Consider the following 20,517-nt stretch of genomic DNA (forward strand, 5'->3'; position numbering starts at 1 on the left):
CTCTTGGCTTGGAGGGAGGCCATTCCATAAGGAGACTTAAGAGACTGGTGAGCCCACGAGGCTCTTCGATCACCTCGCCTTCTGTCCTCCCCCTGGGGGCCCAGGAGCCTTGGGGTGTCTTAGGAGCACCTGAGGCATCTGAAGCTCCACAGGGGCATTGGTTTTTGTAACCTGAGCAAGCACAGCAGACAGAGCTGCTGTGACAACTGAAATGCAGACGCTTCTGTGACTAAAAAAGAAAAACCAGGATTTAAAGTCACCAAATTAAGAGTAGCTTTCAATTAAGGTCTTTGGTTTCTGAGAAATTTCTGCAGGTTAAAAAAAGAGAATCTGACTCTGAAAACGCTTAGGAAACTCTTATCTAGACAAAATTCTTCATTTTGGAAAGTGGTGACCCAGGGGCTCAGAGACGTGAACGATGTGCCCAAGGGCACACAGCAGGCGCTGGGCAGTGTGGGGCAGGGCCGACCACGGGGGGCACGGTGAGTCGCCCCGGGGCCCGGAACCTGTCCCAAAGCAGCAGCACTAACCTGAAGGTAAGTCTAGCTCCACTCCGACCCACGTGCCCTCCTGGAAGTCAGTGGGCCCCACGTATCTCACGATGCCCGTCTTGGTGGTGCCCACGGTCACATATTCTCCCTCTCTGAGCCACTCTGGGACCTCACTGGCTTCTTCAGAATCCGAGGAGACTTCCAGCTTTCCCGGGGCCTCTGCCCCAGCGCTGCCGTTGCCCGGGCCCCCTGAGGCCAGCGGGTCCTCCTCGCTCCCCGAGGGGCCGCCGGGGTCCCCGCCAAGCATGCGTGTGAATGACTTCAGCTCCGAGGTCCGCACCTTCTGGATCCTGAAGGAAGGGGCCGGAGCGGGCGGCTGGCACCGAGGGTCAGCAGGCGCCGGCGGCCTGGAGACGTCGGGCCCTGGGCCAGCGGCCGGCTTCGCCTGGGGCTGGGGGCTCTCCGGCTTCTGGGGGGCGGCGGCAGGGTCACTCCGGCCCCGCCGGTCAGGTGTGGGGGGGCCTGCCGCCTCGTCCCGCTTCACCGCTGCAGCCCCGACAGGGGCCGCGGCCGCGCCGTCTCCCTGCGCCATTCGCTCCGCCGGGCCGGGAGGGGCGCGGGACGTGACGGGCGCGGCCGGGGGCTCGGGCTCGGGGGTGGCCGGGCCGGGGCCAGGAGAGGGCAACGCCGCGGTATCCAGGCCGGGGCCGCAGGCGTCCGACAGGGTGGCAGTGGAGACACTGTGCGAGAAGTAGCCGCTGGACGCCTCGCTCAGGGGGCTGGGCGGCCCATCCGTGCCCTCGGGGGCCGGGGAGGTGGGCGCGGGTCTCGGGGGCCCGTCGTAGGTCTTGGGCGAGGGGGCGGCCGGCAAGGCCACGGGCACGTCGGAGGCCACGCGCAGCCCCGCGCTCTCTCGCTGAGCCTGGAGCAGGGAGGGGAGAATTCACAGTTAGGCACCCGCTCCCCAAAGCCTGGAGACCAATGCTGTTGTCAGCGGGGACATGACAGCTCCAACGGTGGGACAAGCGCAGCCGTGCAGCAGGGCGGACCCGGTTCCCACCTCAGCTCCCCTGTTCTGCCGTGCGACCTCCACGAACCAGATACGCAGGCCGACTAGGCTCCATGCTGGCGCTGCCCCTGCTGCGACTGAGGGCTAAGCAAGACGGCCACGGGTGCCCCTCATCGCCTCTCCTTTCCGTAAACTGCAGATCTTAACAGCTGCCTGTGATGGCATCATTTCTAGTAAGAGTTCCATATTTGGTCCTAGTCTTGTTTTCGGGCACAGAACTCCCAAAACCCTTGGGGTTTCCTAAGTGGCAATAACAATAAGGGCTTCTTAATACTCATAGCGAGGCCCTTTCAACCACATCTGAGTTTGTTAAGGGCGTGACTTTTGGAAAGCCCCCAAGGAAGGGGGCTGGTTGCCAGGGGGAACAACCAGGTGACTAGAGGATTTGAACTTTCCATCCCACCCCTGACCTCTGGGCAGCGACTGAAGGCTGAACCGATCACCAATGGCCAATGATTGAATCAACCATGCCTACACAATGAGGCCTCCGTAAAAACCCAAAAGGACAGGGTTTGGAGAGCTTCTGGGTTGGTGAACGCGTGGCAATCTGGGGAGAGCGCTGTGCCCAGGGAGCGTGGAAGCTCCCCACCCTTCCTCTACGCATCTCTCCCAGCTGGCTGTTCCTGTGTTACATCCTTTTATAATAAATGGATAATCTAGTAAGTAAAATGTTTCTCTGAGTTCCGTGAGTCACTCTAGCAAATTCATTCAGCCTGAGGAAGGGGTCATGGGACCCTCTGACCTGGAGCACACTGGACTTGGCATCTGAAGTGGGGACAGTCTTGTGGGGCGGAGCCCTCAACCTGTGGCACCTGACACTGTCTCCAAGTAGATGGGGTCAGAAGCCGAGTTAACTGTAGGACACACAGCTGGTGTCCGAGAATCGCTTGGTGGTGGGAACAACGCGTACGGGGCGGCCACCTCGGCGATGCGGTACAAAGTAGGCAGACCAGGCCCTCACACAGAGCGTGGCACACAGCAGGCGCGCACCTCCCAGCGCCTCCCACTTCCCTGCACTCAGGCTCAGAACTCTTGCCCCCATGTGAACGGATCCCCCTGCCCAACACCAACTCCACGGGGAGACTGACAGCACCGCCGGAGGCCAGAAGAGCACTTTCCTCCTGCAAAACTGAAATGATGGTCTCACTGGAGGATCTGGAAGTGCCAGGGCACAGCTCCACCAGCTCGGGCAGGAAGCAACAACCCTGGGGCCTGCGGGCGGGAGGCAGGGGGAAGAGGAGGAACAGAGGCTGCCTGCAGGCTGCGCCCTTCCTCTGAGAGGCCGTGTTTCAAGCTGTTGCTCAAGGCTGGTCCCATGTCACAGATGGTCCCTCTGGTCCCGGGAGACTCAGGCCGAGGAGCAGCCAGCCCGGCGAGCAGGGGCTGAGCGAGGCCAGAGCTACGCTGGCCTCTCCGCCTCACGTCACCGGGTCCGAGGGAGCCTGCAGAGACGCGCAGAGCCCCGTCTCCTGGGGAAGACGACAGTCGCGGCTGCACCGAGCTCTGCGGTTTCTGGCGCGCTCTAAGGTGTCTTGCCTTGATAACTTAAGCCATTGGGAGAAGGTGGCAGATTATCTTTCTATTCCCAGTGCACAATGACAGGGAACGGGAGACAGAGTGGGGAGTGGGTTGGGGGGCGAGAGGGGTGCTGCTCAGAAAAAGAAATGTGTTTTCAATATTTACAGAAAGATGATTTATATTACGAGAATGGCCATTTTCCATTTGAAATACAGGATTTATTTGAACTGGGAAACAGCTGAGATCTGTAAGTCTCTTCCAGTTACTTGGCTTAACTCAGCAATTTGATAAATCGTGCATTTTCTCGTGAACTGTCATTTATATTCCTGTCTCCAGAGGCCCTCCTTCCCCCACAAGGCACACTCTCAGGGTACAAAATTAACAGCACCTCTTGAGATTAACAACCCATTTTTGTGATGAATCTCTGGGCTGCAAAATTTACTAAATCCGATAGATCAATAACTGTCACCAGCATAAATACTCTAAAAGATTAGGCAATCCTTCCTTCAATCATTTTTCTTTTGCAACGTGTACATATTTTATTTATTCTTTTCTATTTTAGTTTTAATATCACTGACTGGGCAGGGAAGAATACGCAAACAAAATTACAACAGTCTAGAATCTGAACAATAACTATGGCCCTTAAATAGCCTGTGTTCCCCACTCTCCCAGGGTCCAACCCACCACTGCCGGATCTGCTGTCTGCTAAGGGCAGCTGGGCCCATCCGGAGGGGGACAGTCCTGCAACAGCGCCCTAGAGCTCCTTGCTGTTCCCCCATCAGCGCTACTGGATCCTCTGATGTGGGCCAGAAAGTACTCGCTTTACAACACGGCCCAGACAGGCTAAAGGATTCACCCAAAGGCTCCAGTAAGTGAAAAGCCAGGGATCAGAGGTCACATCCACAGCGACAAGAAAAAGGTGACGGGAGGCTGCAAAAGGCGAGCCCAGATAACCCGCGTTCTTTCCTGCTGGCCGAGCGCAGCTCAGATCCTTCCGCTTTGGCGCTGCGGCAGCCGCTCCCACTCGACTGGAGCTGCTATGTGAATGAGAACCTCCCTGCGTCTTTGGGTTACACTTTGCCACTGACATTCCTAAGGCTGCCAGAAAGCCTGGACGCGAGTGAGCCAGCGGGATGCTGAGCGAGCCAGCGGGATGTGCAGCAAAGCTGTGCAGAGCACGCAAGGCAGCGCCCTTACGTAAGGGACTCCGTCTCATTCTGCCCCACCGGCCTTGGGACCCCAGTCCTGCCTCCGAGGAATAATAAACCCAACTCATAGGGGGCTGGGGGGGGCGGTGGGTGTCACAGCTCTATCTTCAGTTAAATTCGTGAACACCAAGGATGTCCTGCATTGAAAAGGGCTGTTCAGAAAGTAGTAAATTCTTGAACGTCTAAATTTTCTTTCGAATTATTTGGCCTCTTTTCCTATTGTTTTAATAAATAAAATTTTCCTATGACGATACCGCGTTTCCTAAGAGGAGGAACACACAGTGGGAGAAAAGAGATTTGCTATTCATAAGATCACAAGTGCTGTTCATCTGTGGGAGATCATAAGAGACTATTTTCTCCCCAGCTTAGCAGCAGTCTTTTCACGCTGATATCATGAATCAGAATGAAATGTAAAACTGAGAAGTTAGTCAACACTTGGAATAAGGAGATTGTTCTGTTTATAGAAATCGCCTCTACCTAGCAGTGGGCTATTAAAGCCACAGACTGCATTAGCAGTCAAGCACCTAAAAGTTTAGCAATCATATGATTAACAAGTTGAAAACAGAAAAGTGTAACAAGCAAAATATAGAGGGAGAAGACGGTGACCTATATTATAGTTAACTATCAAAACGGGAATGCTAAAATAAAAAACCACGGGTGTGGACTCAACAATTATAGCATCGGGGCCACCCACGGTACGTGGGGCAGCCACCAGCAAAGGCGCCACCAGGCCCGACTAACTCACCTCCACCATCCCGGGCGTCCCGGCATCTGGGAGGGCTGACTGCACCATGATTCGAGGCACGGGCTGAGGAAACAAGGGAACAGGTGGACACAGGGATCAGGGGAAGCAGAACAGAATAACCAGAGAAGATTTCAACTGAACAGACAGGAGGGCTGTCAGGATGGCCCACACAAAGCAAACTTTTACAACTTTCAGGAATTCTAACAAGTCACCGCCTAGCAGGCCTGCCCGGGGCTGGGGTCGGGACGCTGCAGAGGAAACAGGAGAAGCTGGGAACTCAGCCAGCTGCTCGTGCCCAGCTGGCAACACCAGACACGTGCTGAAGACAGTAAGGTGTATGGTGTGCTCTCTCCACTCTCGCACGGCACACGTTAGCCAAGGGCTGCGTCTCTACATACAAGCGTTACAGGACTTCACTGGCCCGGGAAACCCCTGGTCGAGAGGATCACAGGCAGTGCCGTCACAGGAAGCAAGGAGGACAGAAGCCAGTGTGGCTGGAGCACGAGGCACAGCAGGACAGGGATGTGGACAGAGGCTCTGGGGTCTGAACAAAAGCTCCTGGGCAATGGTAAGGACCCCTGCAACGCCTGGGCAGAGAGGGCAGGACATGAAGACCGACCTGCTGGCGGAAGGCAGGCTGGCTGGAGAAACAGTGCGAGAGTGAGGCGAGCCAATCACAGGCTCCAGCAACAGAGCAGGGGTGAGTGACGAGAGCCTGAGTTAATGGGCACAAGTGACATCACAAGAACGGAGTAGGCTGCTTATGGACACGTAGTTCAAGGAACATTTACAAAAAGAGAGAGTAAAAAAAAAAAAAAAAGACAAAAACTAGGGGGCTTCCCTGGCGGCGCAGTGGTTAAGAACCTGCCTGCCAATGCAGGGGTCATGGGTTCGAGCCCTGGGAAGATCCCACATGCTGCGGAGCAACTAAGCCCGCGTGCCACAACTACTGAGCCTGTGCTCTAGAGCCCGCGAGCCACAACTACTGAGCCCACGTGCCACAGCTACTGAGCCTCTGCTCTGGAGCCCGTGCCTGGCAACAAGAGAAGCCACCGCAATGAGAAGCCCGTGCACCACAACAAAGAGTAGCCCCTGCTCGCCACAACTAGAGAAAGCCCGCATGCAGCAACGAAGACCCAACGCAGCCAAAAATAAAGAAAAACAAAAACAAGCCCCAGGATAAGGAAAACAGACCTCAAAGGAGGAGCTGGTAACTGTGAAGGAGTTGGTAGCTGCTGAGTTCACTACAGCAGGTGGGGAAGGGCACAGAGTAGACGCAGTCATCTCGAAGAAGCCCGGGGTCCACCACATCCGCCTTTATTCTCTCAACCAACGTCTGGCCCCTTCCCAGGCCTGCCTGCTCCGACACACAAGTCTGGACCTCGCCTCAGAGAGCTGAGCTCTAAGAGGGCTCCGTTCTGGCAAAATGAACACCTACCCGCAGTCCTGTCTCACAGAAGGAGTCAAAATTGGGTGTCGGAGTTTGTTACCATGGAGTTACGCGTGTCTCTTCTCTTGCTGGCTCACTGATCTACTATCTAATCTAAGTTGCCCGGAGATCCCTCCAGGTCCTTTCCTCTGGCCCTGAGCGCTCCAGGTCCTCCCAGGTCCCTGGTGCATCTGGGGGCCCGGGGGCCTCTGCTGTCACGACTCCCCAGACAGTCTGCAGGCATGAAGGCTGACGGCCAAAGTCTTGCTTCCTACTTGGCAGCCCAGACTCTTAATTGAAGGGAGAAGAGCCCACCTGCAACAAGATGGCCCACTGAGGGTAGGTGTCGACCTGCTGTGTTCACACACCAAACAATCGCGTTTCAGCAAAGGTACCGCTACAACCAGTTATGCCCTGGGACTGCCTCTGGGAGAAAAGTGCTAGAAGGGATTAATTTTGTAGAGGTGAGGGACCAGCAACAGGATTTGGGCAAAAGCACAGAGAAGAGGCGATTAAACAGGAGATGGTAGGAGATCCAGCTAAACAGATGGGAGGACCTAGGGATAAAGGAAAGGAAGACGTACTCTACCCTGCAAACACTGGGGAATTCCTCTGGGTTGAAGGCCAGGGAGAGCGAGGATCAGAGGTGTGTTTAAGAGAGCCGGTGTGGGCAGGCAACAGCACAGAATGAGGGAGGACGCCCGCTGGCGGCAACGCCACGGACCCCCCTCCCCCCACCGGGCTCACATCACTCCCTCCCACCCTCCGGCACCTGCCCCGTGCTCCCCGCTCCCTTTCAGGGGTTCTCCACTTCAAGCACGTACCCTTCACCCTGTCTTACAGTCCTTCAGTGCACGGCCTACTCCCTTTATTTGTATTTTCCCCATAGTGTCTGAAGTCCCCCACGAATGGAAAGGTGTTCAGAGCATAATTCTCAGTAAGGAAAGAAAAAAGTGTTAAGCTGGAACTCCAAAATACGTACATTCTTCAGTTAGATCTTATTTAAAACCGACAAGATTGGTGTGAAACACTCTCCCTTAAGGCATAAAAACGTAAAAATCCCACCAAGAATGGAACTATAGCCACCCAGGAGGAAAGATTTTCTAAGATTCTTGTCCTCCTGAATGGAGCATGGAAACATAATTGATACTTTTCTTTATGATTCAGAGTGATTTAAAAAATCCAGTAAATGTTTGGAAAAGTATCTGCTGAAATGAATTAAAGGGCCAGCTTGACTGGGACGCGATGCTGGAATCCAGTGGACCCACGGGGCTTCCTGGTGGGGCAGGGCCCCTGGCCGAGACTCTGTGGCTCCAGGCTACTAAGCTGAAGACTTCAAGTCCACCCCTGACCATCACTCACTCTCAACAACCACTTCTCCATCAGGCAACAGGTCTGCTCCCCAGAGATGCCTGCCCCACCCCCAGCATTCAGATGACGTGAGAACCAGACACTGGATGATCAGACACACCTGAAATGGCTGAAAACCGTGTCAACAATAAGATCACATCAGGTCTGAGTGGGTCCTGAGTGCAACTTCACGTACTTTGACCACACCCACTTCGCTTCACACACTGGTAACTTCGGGGTGTCCCCTCCAAGGGGTGCTAGGTAGCAGTGGACAAGAGACGACCACAGGTGGATACTTCTCCAGCAAGGGACATGCTCAAGAGGTCAGGGGCACAGACATACAGGACTGGCCGCGTACTGCTTTCTATGGAAGCTAGGTGCTGAGTACCTAGGGATTCACTGTAATATTCACTCTACTTCTGTATATTTCAAATTCTCCCATAATACTGCCCTACATGATGGACTTAACTGGGGCTCTGCTTCAATGTATAAACTTAGCTCAACAAGGACTCAGGTCTCAGGCGTACAAGGCATTGCAATAGCGCCGTGGGAACACAAAGACCTGAAGAATACAGGCTCACTCGCGACAAGGCAGCAATCCAGTTTGGGGGAAGGACGGTATGCAAATAACAAAAACATCAAGGAAAATGACAGCTGTCAGAATGACAGTTTCAAAGCAGAGGAGATTCTGAGGAGGAAGGGGTCATCCTGGGACCAGGCCTAGAACACCTCCATGAGGTGATTTCACTTGTGAGACAGGGCTTGAAGACGGAATGGCTTTTCCCACAGCTGAGGGACACCTCGAACATGAAGAGTGGCATGACAAAGGCAGGCTATCCTTTGTGTCTGGCAGTGTTCCCTCCTCACTTCCCTGCCCAGGAAAAGCTACTCAACCTCCCAGGAGGTCTTGGGAGAGAGAGGATGATCTAGACTGACCAGTGCTGGGCAGAGGCAATGGAGGTTAGGGTGTGCAGAGGAGGCCTTGTATGTAAATTTATGGTGGATTTTCACAGGCAATGAAGAACTATCAAAGGTACTGAATGAAGCGGCCATAAGAATTAGGCTAACAGACGATTATCCCTAAAGAGGGCAGACGGAAAACTTGGAGAGGTCAATTAAGCAGCTGCTTCAATGGTTCAGCGGAGAGCCAATAACATAAGAGCCTGCACTTGGATGGTAGGAGGAAAAGGAAAGAGAAATGAAAATTTAGAGATATGAAGGAGACTCCTGAACACCTGGAAACTGGGGGGAGAGCGAAAGACGGTGCCCAGGAAGAAGGGACGACAGGGCAAGGGTGACGGTGGCCTCAGCAGAAAGAGTGTGCACACGCACCTGTGCGTGTGCACGATCATGGGGGGGAGGGGTGCAAGGGAGGGGGGTACCAGCCTTCTATATTTGGCCACGGCCTTCGGTGAATTTAGCAACCTTAGTAAGGGTACCAAAAATACCTACAAAGTGCACTGAAATCTTCAGTGTGTCATCTGTCCTTCACACGTAACAGCTCACATTTCCAAATGGTACTGCTTGCACTTTAATGCTCTTTTACATATCCCCCATGCAGGCGGTTGCCTCCGATCTCAGGAGCTCAAAACACTGCAGATCATAAGTTCATTAATCCTTATGACACATCTGGTAACTATTAATAAAAATGACTGCAAAGTATTTTGCAGCTATAAATATTAAGAAGCCCCACGAGGCTCACGAATATAAGTATAATTATCTACATTTCACACTACAGAAACCAAGGCTCAGAGGCATTCACCTAGCGGTTAAATGCAGACAGACTGCCCAGGGGGGTCAGTGACAGGGATGGAAAGGGACTGTGGCCTGGAGGCCAGCTGAACCTGCCATCGTGCTGTCCCGAGGGTGGCTCAAACCTAGTAGATGGGCAGGTGACAGGCAGAGGGTTGCTCCGAAGCATTTCGGGGAAAAGGTGATGGTCACTTCTCATACCATACCTTGTCATTTACTAAACTCTGGTTTTCACATGCCACCTGAATGAAAACACAGCAGACTGGCTCAGAATTTCATAACTAGGCATAAAACCTAATTTGGAGACCTCCTTGCCCCAGAATAAAGCCTTAAGTCCTTGGCATGACTTGAAAGAACCTCACCCCTCACGAGGCTGCACTTCCCTCGCTCGGCATGCTAACCCACTCTGTGCTGAACACGCCGTCCTCGCACTGTCCCTTCCCCTAGGGTATCACATTCCACCTGATGAAGACCTAGTCATCTTTAAGTCTCAGCTCAAGCAACATCTACTCTTCCTCAAACTGCAGGTAAAATGCCACCTTCACTGTGTCACCCCCGATACACACATTCAGCACCTACAACATCGTCCTATTTATCTGTCGATGTGTCTCGACGAGAGCCCCTCTCAACTGCAAGCTCTCTGCAGGGTAGGGGTTATGTCTCATTCATCTCATCCATAAACAGGAACTTAATGTTTGTTGAATGAATAAACAGTTAAATAAGTGAATGAATGAATTACTTAAGTGACATGAAGGCTGAATTGTACAGTTAGATAGGATTTGGAAAAATCCTATCAAATTCCAAAATTTGGGCATAGGGGTAGGTAGAGGGCAGAAGAGATATCAGCTGAAGCAAAAAATCATCACTTTGTTCAAAAAAAAATTAAATTTTCTGATGTAGTTTTTTGTTTGAAAATGAACCTTTCCTAAAAATCACCCCTTACCCTGAATTTGATAAATTCTTACATGTCATTTTCTAATGGTTCCTAAGTGAATATGATCCTCTAAGTCTTTTTTTTTTTTTTTACAACTCTAACCAATCACTTTAATCCAAGCATAGGAAAATACAACAAGAGATGTAAGATTTATTTTTGCCATAAATACTCAATAGCTAACCTTTGATATTCGTGCTGCTAAAGTGAGAAAAATATAAGGAACACCACTGAGCTGGGGCAGTGCACATAAACAAGATACTTCCTCATCTCTGAATATGTTCTGGTAAAGTAATGAACATTAGATAAAATCAGACACGTACAATTACTAAAGATCAAGAATCAGCAACAGCCTAACCAATATAAACAACTGTTTAAAGGTTATGTTAATCAGAGGCAGGGTGGTGAGGCTGGCAGTGCCCCCCCACGCGGGTGCAGGGACAGGCGCTCCAGCCACCACGGAGGGGGTGCCCTCGGACCCAACCCGGCACCAGCCTGGGCTCACGAGCAGCCTTAGGAGCTGCACTCTGGCTTTCCAGAGGGATCCAGGTAAGACTGTGCTGGTCACGATGACACCAGCACTTTTATCCACCTGGCAGTTATAGTTCTTAGTTTAAATGAGTAACTTGGCATTCTAATTGATCCCTCAGTCCTTTGTGTAGACCTGATCACCTCTGGGTGATCACATCTGGAAGGTGGTGATCCAGACAGACCACAGGAATTCTCTAAGCAATGCCACCCAGGGAGGATGGCGGGTGGCCACCAGATGGTCCTCACCAGAGACACTGTTACCCTACCTGGCACATGCTCCTTCCAATCAGTGACATTAAAGTGTCACTGTGTCAAGCATGGGATGGTGAGTTCACTTTTCTGACCAATATTACAATCCCTCATGAGGAATGTACATACATTTGAACAGATTCTTCCAGTTTTATTCTATTCCAATCCATCTTCCAAACTGCAGTCAGAGGCGCTTTCTGACACAAATTTGACCACGTCACTCTCCTGCTTTGTCAATGATCCCTCATTGCCCAGAGATAATTTTTTTAGAAAGAAATGAACAAAAAAAAAAAAAAAACAAAGATGGATAGATCCTACCCAGTGTATTTCCACGGCATGACTGGTTTCTCCTTCAAATACTTTATAGAGTCATTCATTCTACAAATATAATCGCTTGCTATTTTTAATCAAACCCAGTGAAATCTCTTCAGATCACAATTGTGCATTGTTTTGTTTCTTGAATATGTCTCAGTTCTGCTACTCCCTAGGCTCTGACCTTAGTTAACCCACCTGAGTCTCATCTTCCTCTCTGTCCAACTCAGTGTCTAATATCACCCTTTAACTCTGCGTGTCCAACATGGCAGCCACCAGCCACATGGCTTCTGAGCACTTGAAATGTGGCTGGTGTGACTGAGGAAGTGGATTTACTTAATTTTAACTAATAATATGTAAACTTAAAAATTAAAGCACCTTTAAGTATGTTTGGAATGGCTTGGGCATGCGGATCTATTTTTTCAACTTCATGAACTCTAAATGCAGATCAAGATTTCCGAGGAAAATTTAGTATCTAAATTGAGATGTGCTAGAAATGTAAAGTACACACCTGATTTCAAGGACTGTACAGAAGAAAAGATGGGACTGTCTCAGTAAGTTTTTTTATACTGATTACAGGTTGAAATGACGATATTATGAATATACTGGGTTATGTAAATTATTTTATTAAAATTAGTTTGACCTGTTTCTTTTTACTTTTTTTTTTATTGGAGTATAATTGCTTTACAGTGTCGTGTTAGTTTCTGCCGTACAACAAAGTGAATCAGCTATACGTATACATACATCTCCTCCCTCGTGGACCTCCCTCCCACCCTCCCTATCCCACCCCTCTAGGTGGTCACAGAGCACCGAGCTGAGCTCCCTGTGCTCTACAGCAGGTTCCCACTAGCTAGCTATTTTGCGCATGGTAGTGTATGTATGTCAATCCTAAATTATCACAATTAATTTGGCCTGTTTCTTTTTACTTTAAATGTGGCTACTAGAGAATTCTAAATGACACATGTGGCTCATTTATTTTCATCAGACAGCAGTGGTGCTGAGCTGATGCATATAAAATCCCTGGCACACCAAGCACTCAGTGCTCTTTTAAAGTACCAAGGTAATCTAGTCATTGGGATTTCGGGTGTTGTCTTCCAAGGTATTTCTAGGTAGACTTACTATATGCACATTTTTAAACAATCAACAATTCCACCTGATGTAAGTAAAACATGGGCCAGGTGCCTACTATATTCTAAAGGTTGTGCCAGGAGATAGGGATACAATGTGTGCAACACCAGACGTAGACAGGGCCCTTCTTACTCCTCAGAAATGGGCACTCAAGGTCCACCATCTGATATTCCTATTTAATTCAATTACATGAAACAACTAAACGGCCCACTTCTTCTATCAAGAAGTAAATTGTTTTATCTGCTGATAAAAGTGAATAAGCCCATCCAAACAGACTTTTTATTTCACTCTATCATATATGTGTTAGTTCAACTTACTTGAGGCCCTCGATACAGAAAATTTTAAATACTAATATTTCTGAAGTTGTCAGGAAAGAAGAGACTGTTCCTTATTTTTTAGGGTTTAGCTAGTTTACTTTTTAAACTTCTGCATGATAATTATTAAAATTTATTTAAGTATTTATGTGAAAAAGATTTCTATTTTTTAAAAAGAGGATGTAATATTCACTCCATCCACTTAGTTTCTCAAGCATGCATGAAGGATGAAGGATGTTTACCTGAAACATAGAATGGCTATCAATCTAAAAACTTAAAAACAGGGTCCAAATCTAGACCGTCCCCACCTCGGTGTGCCCTGTAAGCTAAGAATGGTTTTTACATTTTGAAGTTGTTGAAATAAATGAATACCTTGTGACATGTAAAAATTATATGAAATTCAAATTTCAGGGTTATAAATAAAGTTTTATTGGAACAAAACCAGACCCAATGTTTGGACCAGAACTATGGCTAGTTCTGACAGACACTGTTTGGCCTGCAAAGCCTAAAATGATACTATCTGGCTCTTTACCAAAAAAGGTTGCAACCTCAGGTCTCCAGAATCATACAGAAGTATACAAGGCCCATTTGTGAAAAACGACTGGCAGACTGAGGTCTCTTCCATCAACTCGTATCCTGCCTCAGAAACTATCTTCTTTTCATTATTTTTCAGATCAACTACTAACCCTGATTCTGAAGACAACCTGTCAACTTAGTGTCTCTAAGTATGTCAATATCCATACATTTCTGGGGCAAAGACAGATGGTAAGATGTTATGATTTTGGAAAAGAAAACAGAGATAAGAGTCTCATTTTGTAAAGTGGTAAGAATGCCTAGGGCTTCCCTGGGTGGCCCAATGGTTAAGAATCCGCCTGCCAATACGGGGAACACGGGTTCGAGCCCTGGTCCAGGAAGATCCCACATGCCGTGGAGCAACTAAGCCCGGCGGCCACAACTACTGAGCCTGCGCTCTACAGCCCACGTGCCACAACTATTGAAGCCGCGCACCACAACTACCGAAGCCTGTGCACCTAGAGCCCGTGCTCCACAACAAGAGAAGCCAGTGCAGTGAGAAACTCCAGCACGGCAACAAAGAGCAGCCCCTACTCACCACAACTAGAGAAAGCCCGCGCACAGCCCAAAATAAAAATAAATAAATTAAAAAGAAAAAAGAAGAAGAATGCCTAAGAATACATCCCCAAACCAATTGAACAGAAATCACTTGCCTTGAATTCTTGGGTTTTTTTGACCACGCTGCGTGGCATGCGGGATCTTAGTTCCTCGACCAAGGATCAAACCCTTGCTCCCTGCATTGGGAGCGTGGAGTCTGAATCACTGGACCACCAGGGAAGTCCTACTTTGAATTTTTTTTAAAAGTCTGTACTCCAGAAGGGCTGTGCAAACTTCCCTTTGTTAACTCAAGAAAAAGCAATATAGCATACCATATCCAAATATAAACTACAGGGGGAAATAACCTTTAAAAATAACCTGAATAATTAAGGAAAACTCAAGGCTAGAAAACAAAGTATAGATACCTTTTCTTACTTTAGTTAGTTAAGATGATGAACCCTTAAGACACCAGGATAGGCATTTATATGGCTTGTTTCATCAGAGGAGCCCAAGTATGAAGAGCCTAAAACAGCATCTTCATGCACAAGGGAAGAACCAGTAGCTGTGTTTGTTTCTCCCCATTTTATACATGGAGGAATTGCTGACATGAAACCCGGAAGAACTAGCCAAGCATCTTTTCAACTAGGCCAGAGATGCGCAGGGCGCTGCTTTCTCTACTCAAGGCCCTGTCCATCTTCCACACTGGAAGCTGTGTTGAAACTGGAGACAAACATCCCTGAAGTCGACAAGGCAGCCATAAGCAAAGCGCAGGGCACTGAAGAGGGGCAGACGGTAAAATAAAGATAGGCCGGAAATGCGGCTGTGTTCTTGATGGTGGAAATTGAATGTGAGCATTAACTCTTTAATTCCCCAAATGAACCAAAGACGCCATTTGGAGCACCTAAGTTTGAAGTACATAAACAGCTTCATCTGAACACAATCTTCTAGATATATGAAAAAAGCTATTATGCCACATTAATTCAATCTAACTAATTGGAGAGCAGGAAGTGCTTTCAATTATTGTATGTGCTGTCTGAGAAACACACTTGAATATGAGTACAGATTTCATTAATTGCAGTTCATTATTTTCCAGATTAGTTACTAAACTTGCATCAGAAGGTCAAAGACAGCAATTTTGTCAGCTGCCACCTCTCTCAGTGCTGTATCTTTTGCACTTCTGGAACTCAGACAGAAACTGATAACAAACAAAAACAGATCTCCATAAAAATGACAAACATAAGTCTTTACGAATATGTTCGAGCCACATGATTCTGTAAAATATAAGAACCTTTGTTTTTAATGACTTTCTTAAAATCTTTATTTTCTCTCTTTAAATTTTTGTATTCCTCAGAATAAACTGTTAACTTCTATCTTACAAGAAAAGATCCATGAGTCTTTTCAGATGCTGAAGTATGCCCCCCCCAAATAATAGAATCTTGATCTGAGAACCTGCTGATTCCAAAGAACAAGTTAATAAACATTAATCTTTTCATTAGATTTTCACTGTGGTTGTGTGTTTGTATCTTTGCATGAGGGAGGGAATTGAACGTTCTTGTCTGAAAATGTCAAGGACACTCTGATTAAAAGTACTTTTTTGATAATAATCATTCCTTCATTACACAACTTCTGCCTCTCTTCCACCTAATCTAGCAAAGAAAAGAGGGAAGAATGACTGGCAGAAACAGGATCTATTCCATTCCCCGGTTCTTAATGGGAATACTTTTATATTTTCAAAGTCTTACTTTTACAAAATAGAAGTGACAGAAAGCCCTGGGGTTTTTTTTAGAGAGTACCCTGCTATCTACAAATCACTGTACTCATTTACGGTTGTTACCATTCTCTTCGTTAACTTCACTTCTGTTGTTCTGTGCCTTTCGTACTGCTGCTCGCCTGGAACCATCCTTACACAATTCTTCCCTGCCTTTGGTGTTGATATCCCCTGAATGCTTATACAGTCAGCTCTCTTAGTCATTGTTTGGTCAAGCTATAAATAACTTCTTTAATCCTTCCTCATAAATCATTTCTGATGTTATTCTCTGAAATAATTCCAGTTGGTCAATGAATATCTAGTAGTAACATACCCAGAACTAAGTGCAATGATCTAAGTGTTGTCGATGCCGGAGAGAACCCAGATGTGGTGTTTAGGTGGGCTGCTGTGAGTATCTTTGTTACTGTGACTCTTCCAGAGGAGTTTAAGTCTCCAAATTAACTTGGGACAGAAACAGAAAAAGGAAGAAGTTTTGAGATCTTTCATCACAGTCAGGTAGGAAATGGAGAGGGCAATGGCTTTGAAAATGATGAAAAGAGAAAGTTGGGTGGGGACAGAAATGAGAGTGTGCCTGCCTTATTCTATAGTCTGCTGGGTTACCACGTACTGTCTCTGCTGATCCATTTGGGGGTTTCTGTTTAGTTTGTTGTGCCGTCTCACATTAGAAATCTTAAACAAGGGGCTTCCCTGGTGGCACAGTGGTTAAGAATCCGCCTGCCAATGCAGGGGATACGGGTTCGAGCCCTGGTCCGGGAGGATCCCACATGCCGCGGAGCAACAAAGCCTGTGCGCTGCAACTACTGAACCTGCGCTCTAGAGCCTGCGAGCCACAACTACTGAGGCCCATGCACCTAGACCCCGTGCTCGGCAACAAGAGAGGCCACTGCAGTGAGAAGCCCGCGCACTGCAACTAGGAGCAGCCCCTGCTCACGGCAACTAGAGAAAGCCCGCATGCAGCAACAAAGACCCAACGCAGCCAAAAATAAATAAATTAAATAAATAAATTTAAATAAATAAATCACTTTAAAAAAAAAGAAATCTTAAGCAGGGTTACTATCTATTTTTTGTCTCTAAGTTTTATGCAATGTTAATACCAATATTTACCCCTTCCTGTACTGTAGAATTGATCCAGATTCCTTTTAGGCATGTGCACTGATTTCTGTTTTTCTGGGTTCTATCTTTGATGTCATTCTAAAACCTATATAAGTTTTTTAGTCTGGTATTGATTATTTAATGACTATTTATACGGGCCATTGAAATTAGTGTACTAACAAGGCAGTAGTAGCCAATTTAAACCAGAATCAAGACAGAGGGCAAGCTTCGGGGTATTCGTGTATTTCTTTACGCTACACTAGATACCTCACACAGAGCTATGGCTAAGCCAGGCAGTGGGCAGGGTGGTCTAGGAACGTTCATCAGCATGAATTTTGTCCTAGGCTTTCTGGACTGGTGATACAGAGGAAGGCATGGTGTCCCTCTATTTCTGTAATGCATCTAACAAAGTCTCCCATAATCTCTTTGCTAGAGAGAGGGGGAAACGTGGGTTGGAGATGGAAGTTACTGAATATGCAGAGCTGAAGTGTGTCGCTCTGTCGCTCTGTAACTTGGGGAGAGATCTCTAGTCACATAGGACAGAGTTCTCTCTCATGCCCTAATGTTCCATATTTTGTTTGTGACTCAAATGCAGACTATGCCCTTCAAAGTTTGCAGATGATAGTTAGGACAGAAGTATTTTTTAAATAATTATTCAAAAAATATCTTGCTATCCTAGGAATGCTGAAACAAAATCAAGATGAAAAATTTTCTAAATGAATCTAAAGATCCTTATTTAAGTATTTTTATACTTCAACTAAACAACATAATAATAAAAAGAGAAGTGCATTGACAAGAGTGTAAGCAAATAAACAAGCAAACAAAAAAGGGGAACGTTAATTGACCAGAGCACAATGAACTAAAAATACTTGCCTTTAAAAAAAGTGCAATCATATGCCACTTTGGTAGAAGTACATTATTCAAAAGAGGACAGTGACAGTTGCACTATTTTCAAGCATAGGGGTTATAGTATCACTTCTGGGCTCCCCACTTTAAGCAAAACCTTGGCAAGACAACGGAAGAATGATGAGGCATTTATTATAAGAGATATAGTTGACTAGTCTTCAGCTATTAGGTCTGGAGAAAGCCTAAAGGAGCACAGAACCTTTAACTCCTGGGCAATAGCAGAAAAGAGCAGAGGCAAAGAGTGGGTAGAAACAAAACCACCTTCTTCCTGGAGGACTCGGAGGTTCCACATGGAGGGAAAAAAGTAAGAACCTCAACTTTCAGGTATCAAATCTGATTTCCAAGTGAATAGGATGCCATTAGAGTGAAGATTACTATAAAAACAATTGGGAAACACTAAAAAAATCTAGCCAATATAGCATTGCTCTTGTTGCTGTTATTTTGAAATTCCATTAACGCTCAAGTGCCCTAATTCCAAGGATGGAACATCGTTTAGGTGACGGCAACTTAAAGCATACTTAAAGTGGTCCTAGTAAGGGAAACCTCTATATTGATACTGTCATTTTAAATTATAATTTACTTCTCTTAAAACTTTAGCAGAGATAGTAAAAATGAGAACACAAGCATCTTTGATCAAATAAGGCCAAAATGATAAGCTCAAGCTTTCCCCTCCTTTAAGAGTAGTTCTTTAGTGGAACCTGCATTAATCTAGGAAAGAAACTTCATAAATATGTCTCGATATCTCAAATCCCCACTCAGATGTGATTCTCTCACCTCCGAACTATAACCACAGTCCTTTACACCACTGGATGACACCTGGTACATGCAAACTATCTAACATTACAAGCTGTACAAATGTCAATGGTCAACCAACATATATTTTCCATTGACTATGCCCCTGCCCTGAAGAATTACATTCTAGAGTGGAGATAACCGATAAGCATATAAACATAACAATGACTCCCAATGAAAAGATTAAATATGGGAGTACACTGTAATATGTATGGTAGATGCTATTGTTTTAGTTTGGTTGGTTCAGGCCACTCTAAACTCAAACGTATTTACTTAGAGTGGTCTTTCTTGACCATGCTATTAGCAGAAAAGTCTACTAGAGACCTAGTAGCCATGCAAAGACTTTGGGAGAGAGCAGTCCAAGTAGAAGGGAAAGCAAGTGCAAAAGCTCTTGAGACCAAAAGGAGCTTCATGGTTCATGCGACAAACAGTAACAACGAAAAGGCCAATATGGCTTAGCATGGTGAACAAAGAATAAAATGAAGGGAATAGGGACTTCCCTGGTGATGCAGTGGTTAAGAATCCACCTGCCAATGTACGGGACACGGGTTCGAGCCCTGGTCCGGGAAGATCCCACATGTCGCGGAGCAACTAAGCCCATTCGCCACAACTACTGAGCCTGTGCTCTACAGCCCATGAACCACAACTACTGAAGCCCACGTGCCACAACTACTGAAGCCCACGCACCTAGAGCCCGTGCTCCGCAACAAGAGAAGCCGCCACAATGAGAAGCCCGCGCACCGCAACTAGAGAAAGCCTGCACGCAGAAACTAGAGAAAGCCTGCGCGCAGCAACAAAGACCCAACACAGCCAAAAATAAATAAATAAATAAATAAATAAATAATAATAAAGGGAATAAAAGATTAAAAGTCAGGAGGCTAGATCACATAGGCCACTGTAAACCACAGTAAGGAACAGATTTTATTCAAAGAGAAGCAGTGGAAGGTTTCAAGCCATGAACTAATGTAAGGCCTTGGGAGCTCACTCTGGCTTCTCTGTGAATGGCAGGACTGTGTGAGGCAAAAAGCGTCAGTTAGACCAATTGATAGGCTGCTGCATAGTCAAGGCAAGAGACGATGGCATGGATGAGTGATGAGAAATGGAGATGGCGAGAAGTCACCGGACTGAAAGTGGTACCCACAAAATTTTACTGATGGACTATTTATGAGGTGAAGCAACTAGGTGGACATTTGTGCTATACACGCTGAGATGGGCATGTATTTTGTAAGTATTTTCTGTGCTGGGAGTAGACAGACTTGGGAGCTGAAACCAGGAGTAATGCTTTGAACTTGTAAAATGTGAATGTCTAATGATTTGTAAGTGGAAAAGCTGAACAGGTGGTTAGCTCCATGAGGCCAGAGCTCAGGGGCAAAGCCTGGGCTGGAGACAGAAATGTGAGCATCGTCAATGCATAAAGAGTTAAAAGCCACAGAGCTGGATGAGATTACCTGGGAGGGAGCTCTGGAACACCTGAATATCAGCGGCTTGATGGAATAAAGGGTCCCAGAAAAGGCAACTGAGAAAGACTGAGCAGCCAACAGAAGGGAAGCCAGGCAAACTCAGCGCTAAGCGCTAAAGCCCAGAGACACAAATGTTTCCTGCACGATTGTCGAGTTCACGATGAGGACTGAGAAGTGCAGGCAAGATGGAGCTCTGGTGACCTTGAGAAACGGTCCTTCAAGGGAGTGGGGATTTCACCAACCAAATGGAACAGTTTAGCTCCACCATTGAGCATCTTTGTTAAGGCCACTTTTGTATTGACATTCTCATTTATTTATGAACTATGCAGCATTTGGGGCCACTTTTTGTAACACCTTTGCTC

General features: G+C 47.2%; 1 protein-coding gene across 1 annotated transcript in view; it reads right to left on the bottom strand.

Annotated features, from left to right (window-relative positions):
* Nucleotides 1-20,517, bottom strand: part of KIF13B (kinesin family member 13B) — a 186,663-nt gene that overhangs the window by 5,710 nt on the left and 160,436 nt on the right. The window contains exons 38-39 of the mRNA XM_082842622.1: nucleotides 5,032-5,094; nucleotides 531-1,413 (exon numbers count right to left, since the gene is read on the bottom strand). Coding sequence (XP_082698748.1) covers nucleotides 531-1,413; nucleotides 5,032-5,094 — 946 coding nt within the window. The remainder of the gene's footprint in view (nucleotides 1-530; nucleotides 1,414-5,031; nucleotides 5,095-20,517) is intronic.

Source organism: Leucopleurus acutus (genome assembly GCF_964270905.1).
Source record: "Leucopleurus acutus genome assembly, chromosome: 7".
Lineage (NCBI taxonomy): Eukaryota > Metazoa > Chordata > Mammalia > Artiodactyla > Delphinidae > Leucopleurus > Leucopleurus acutus.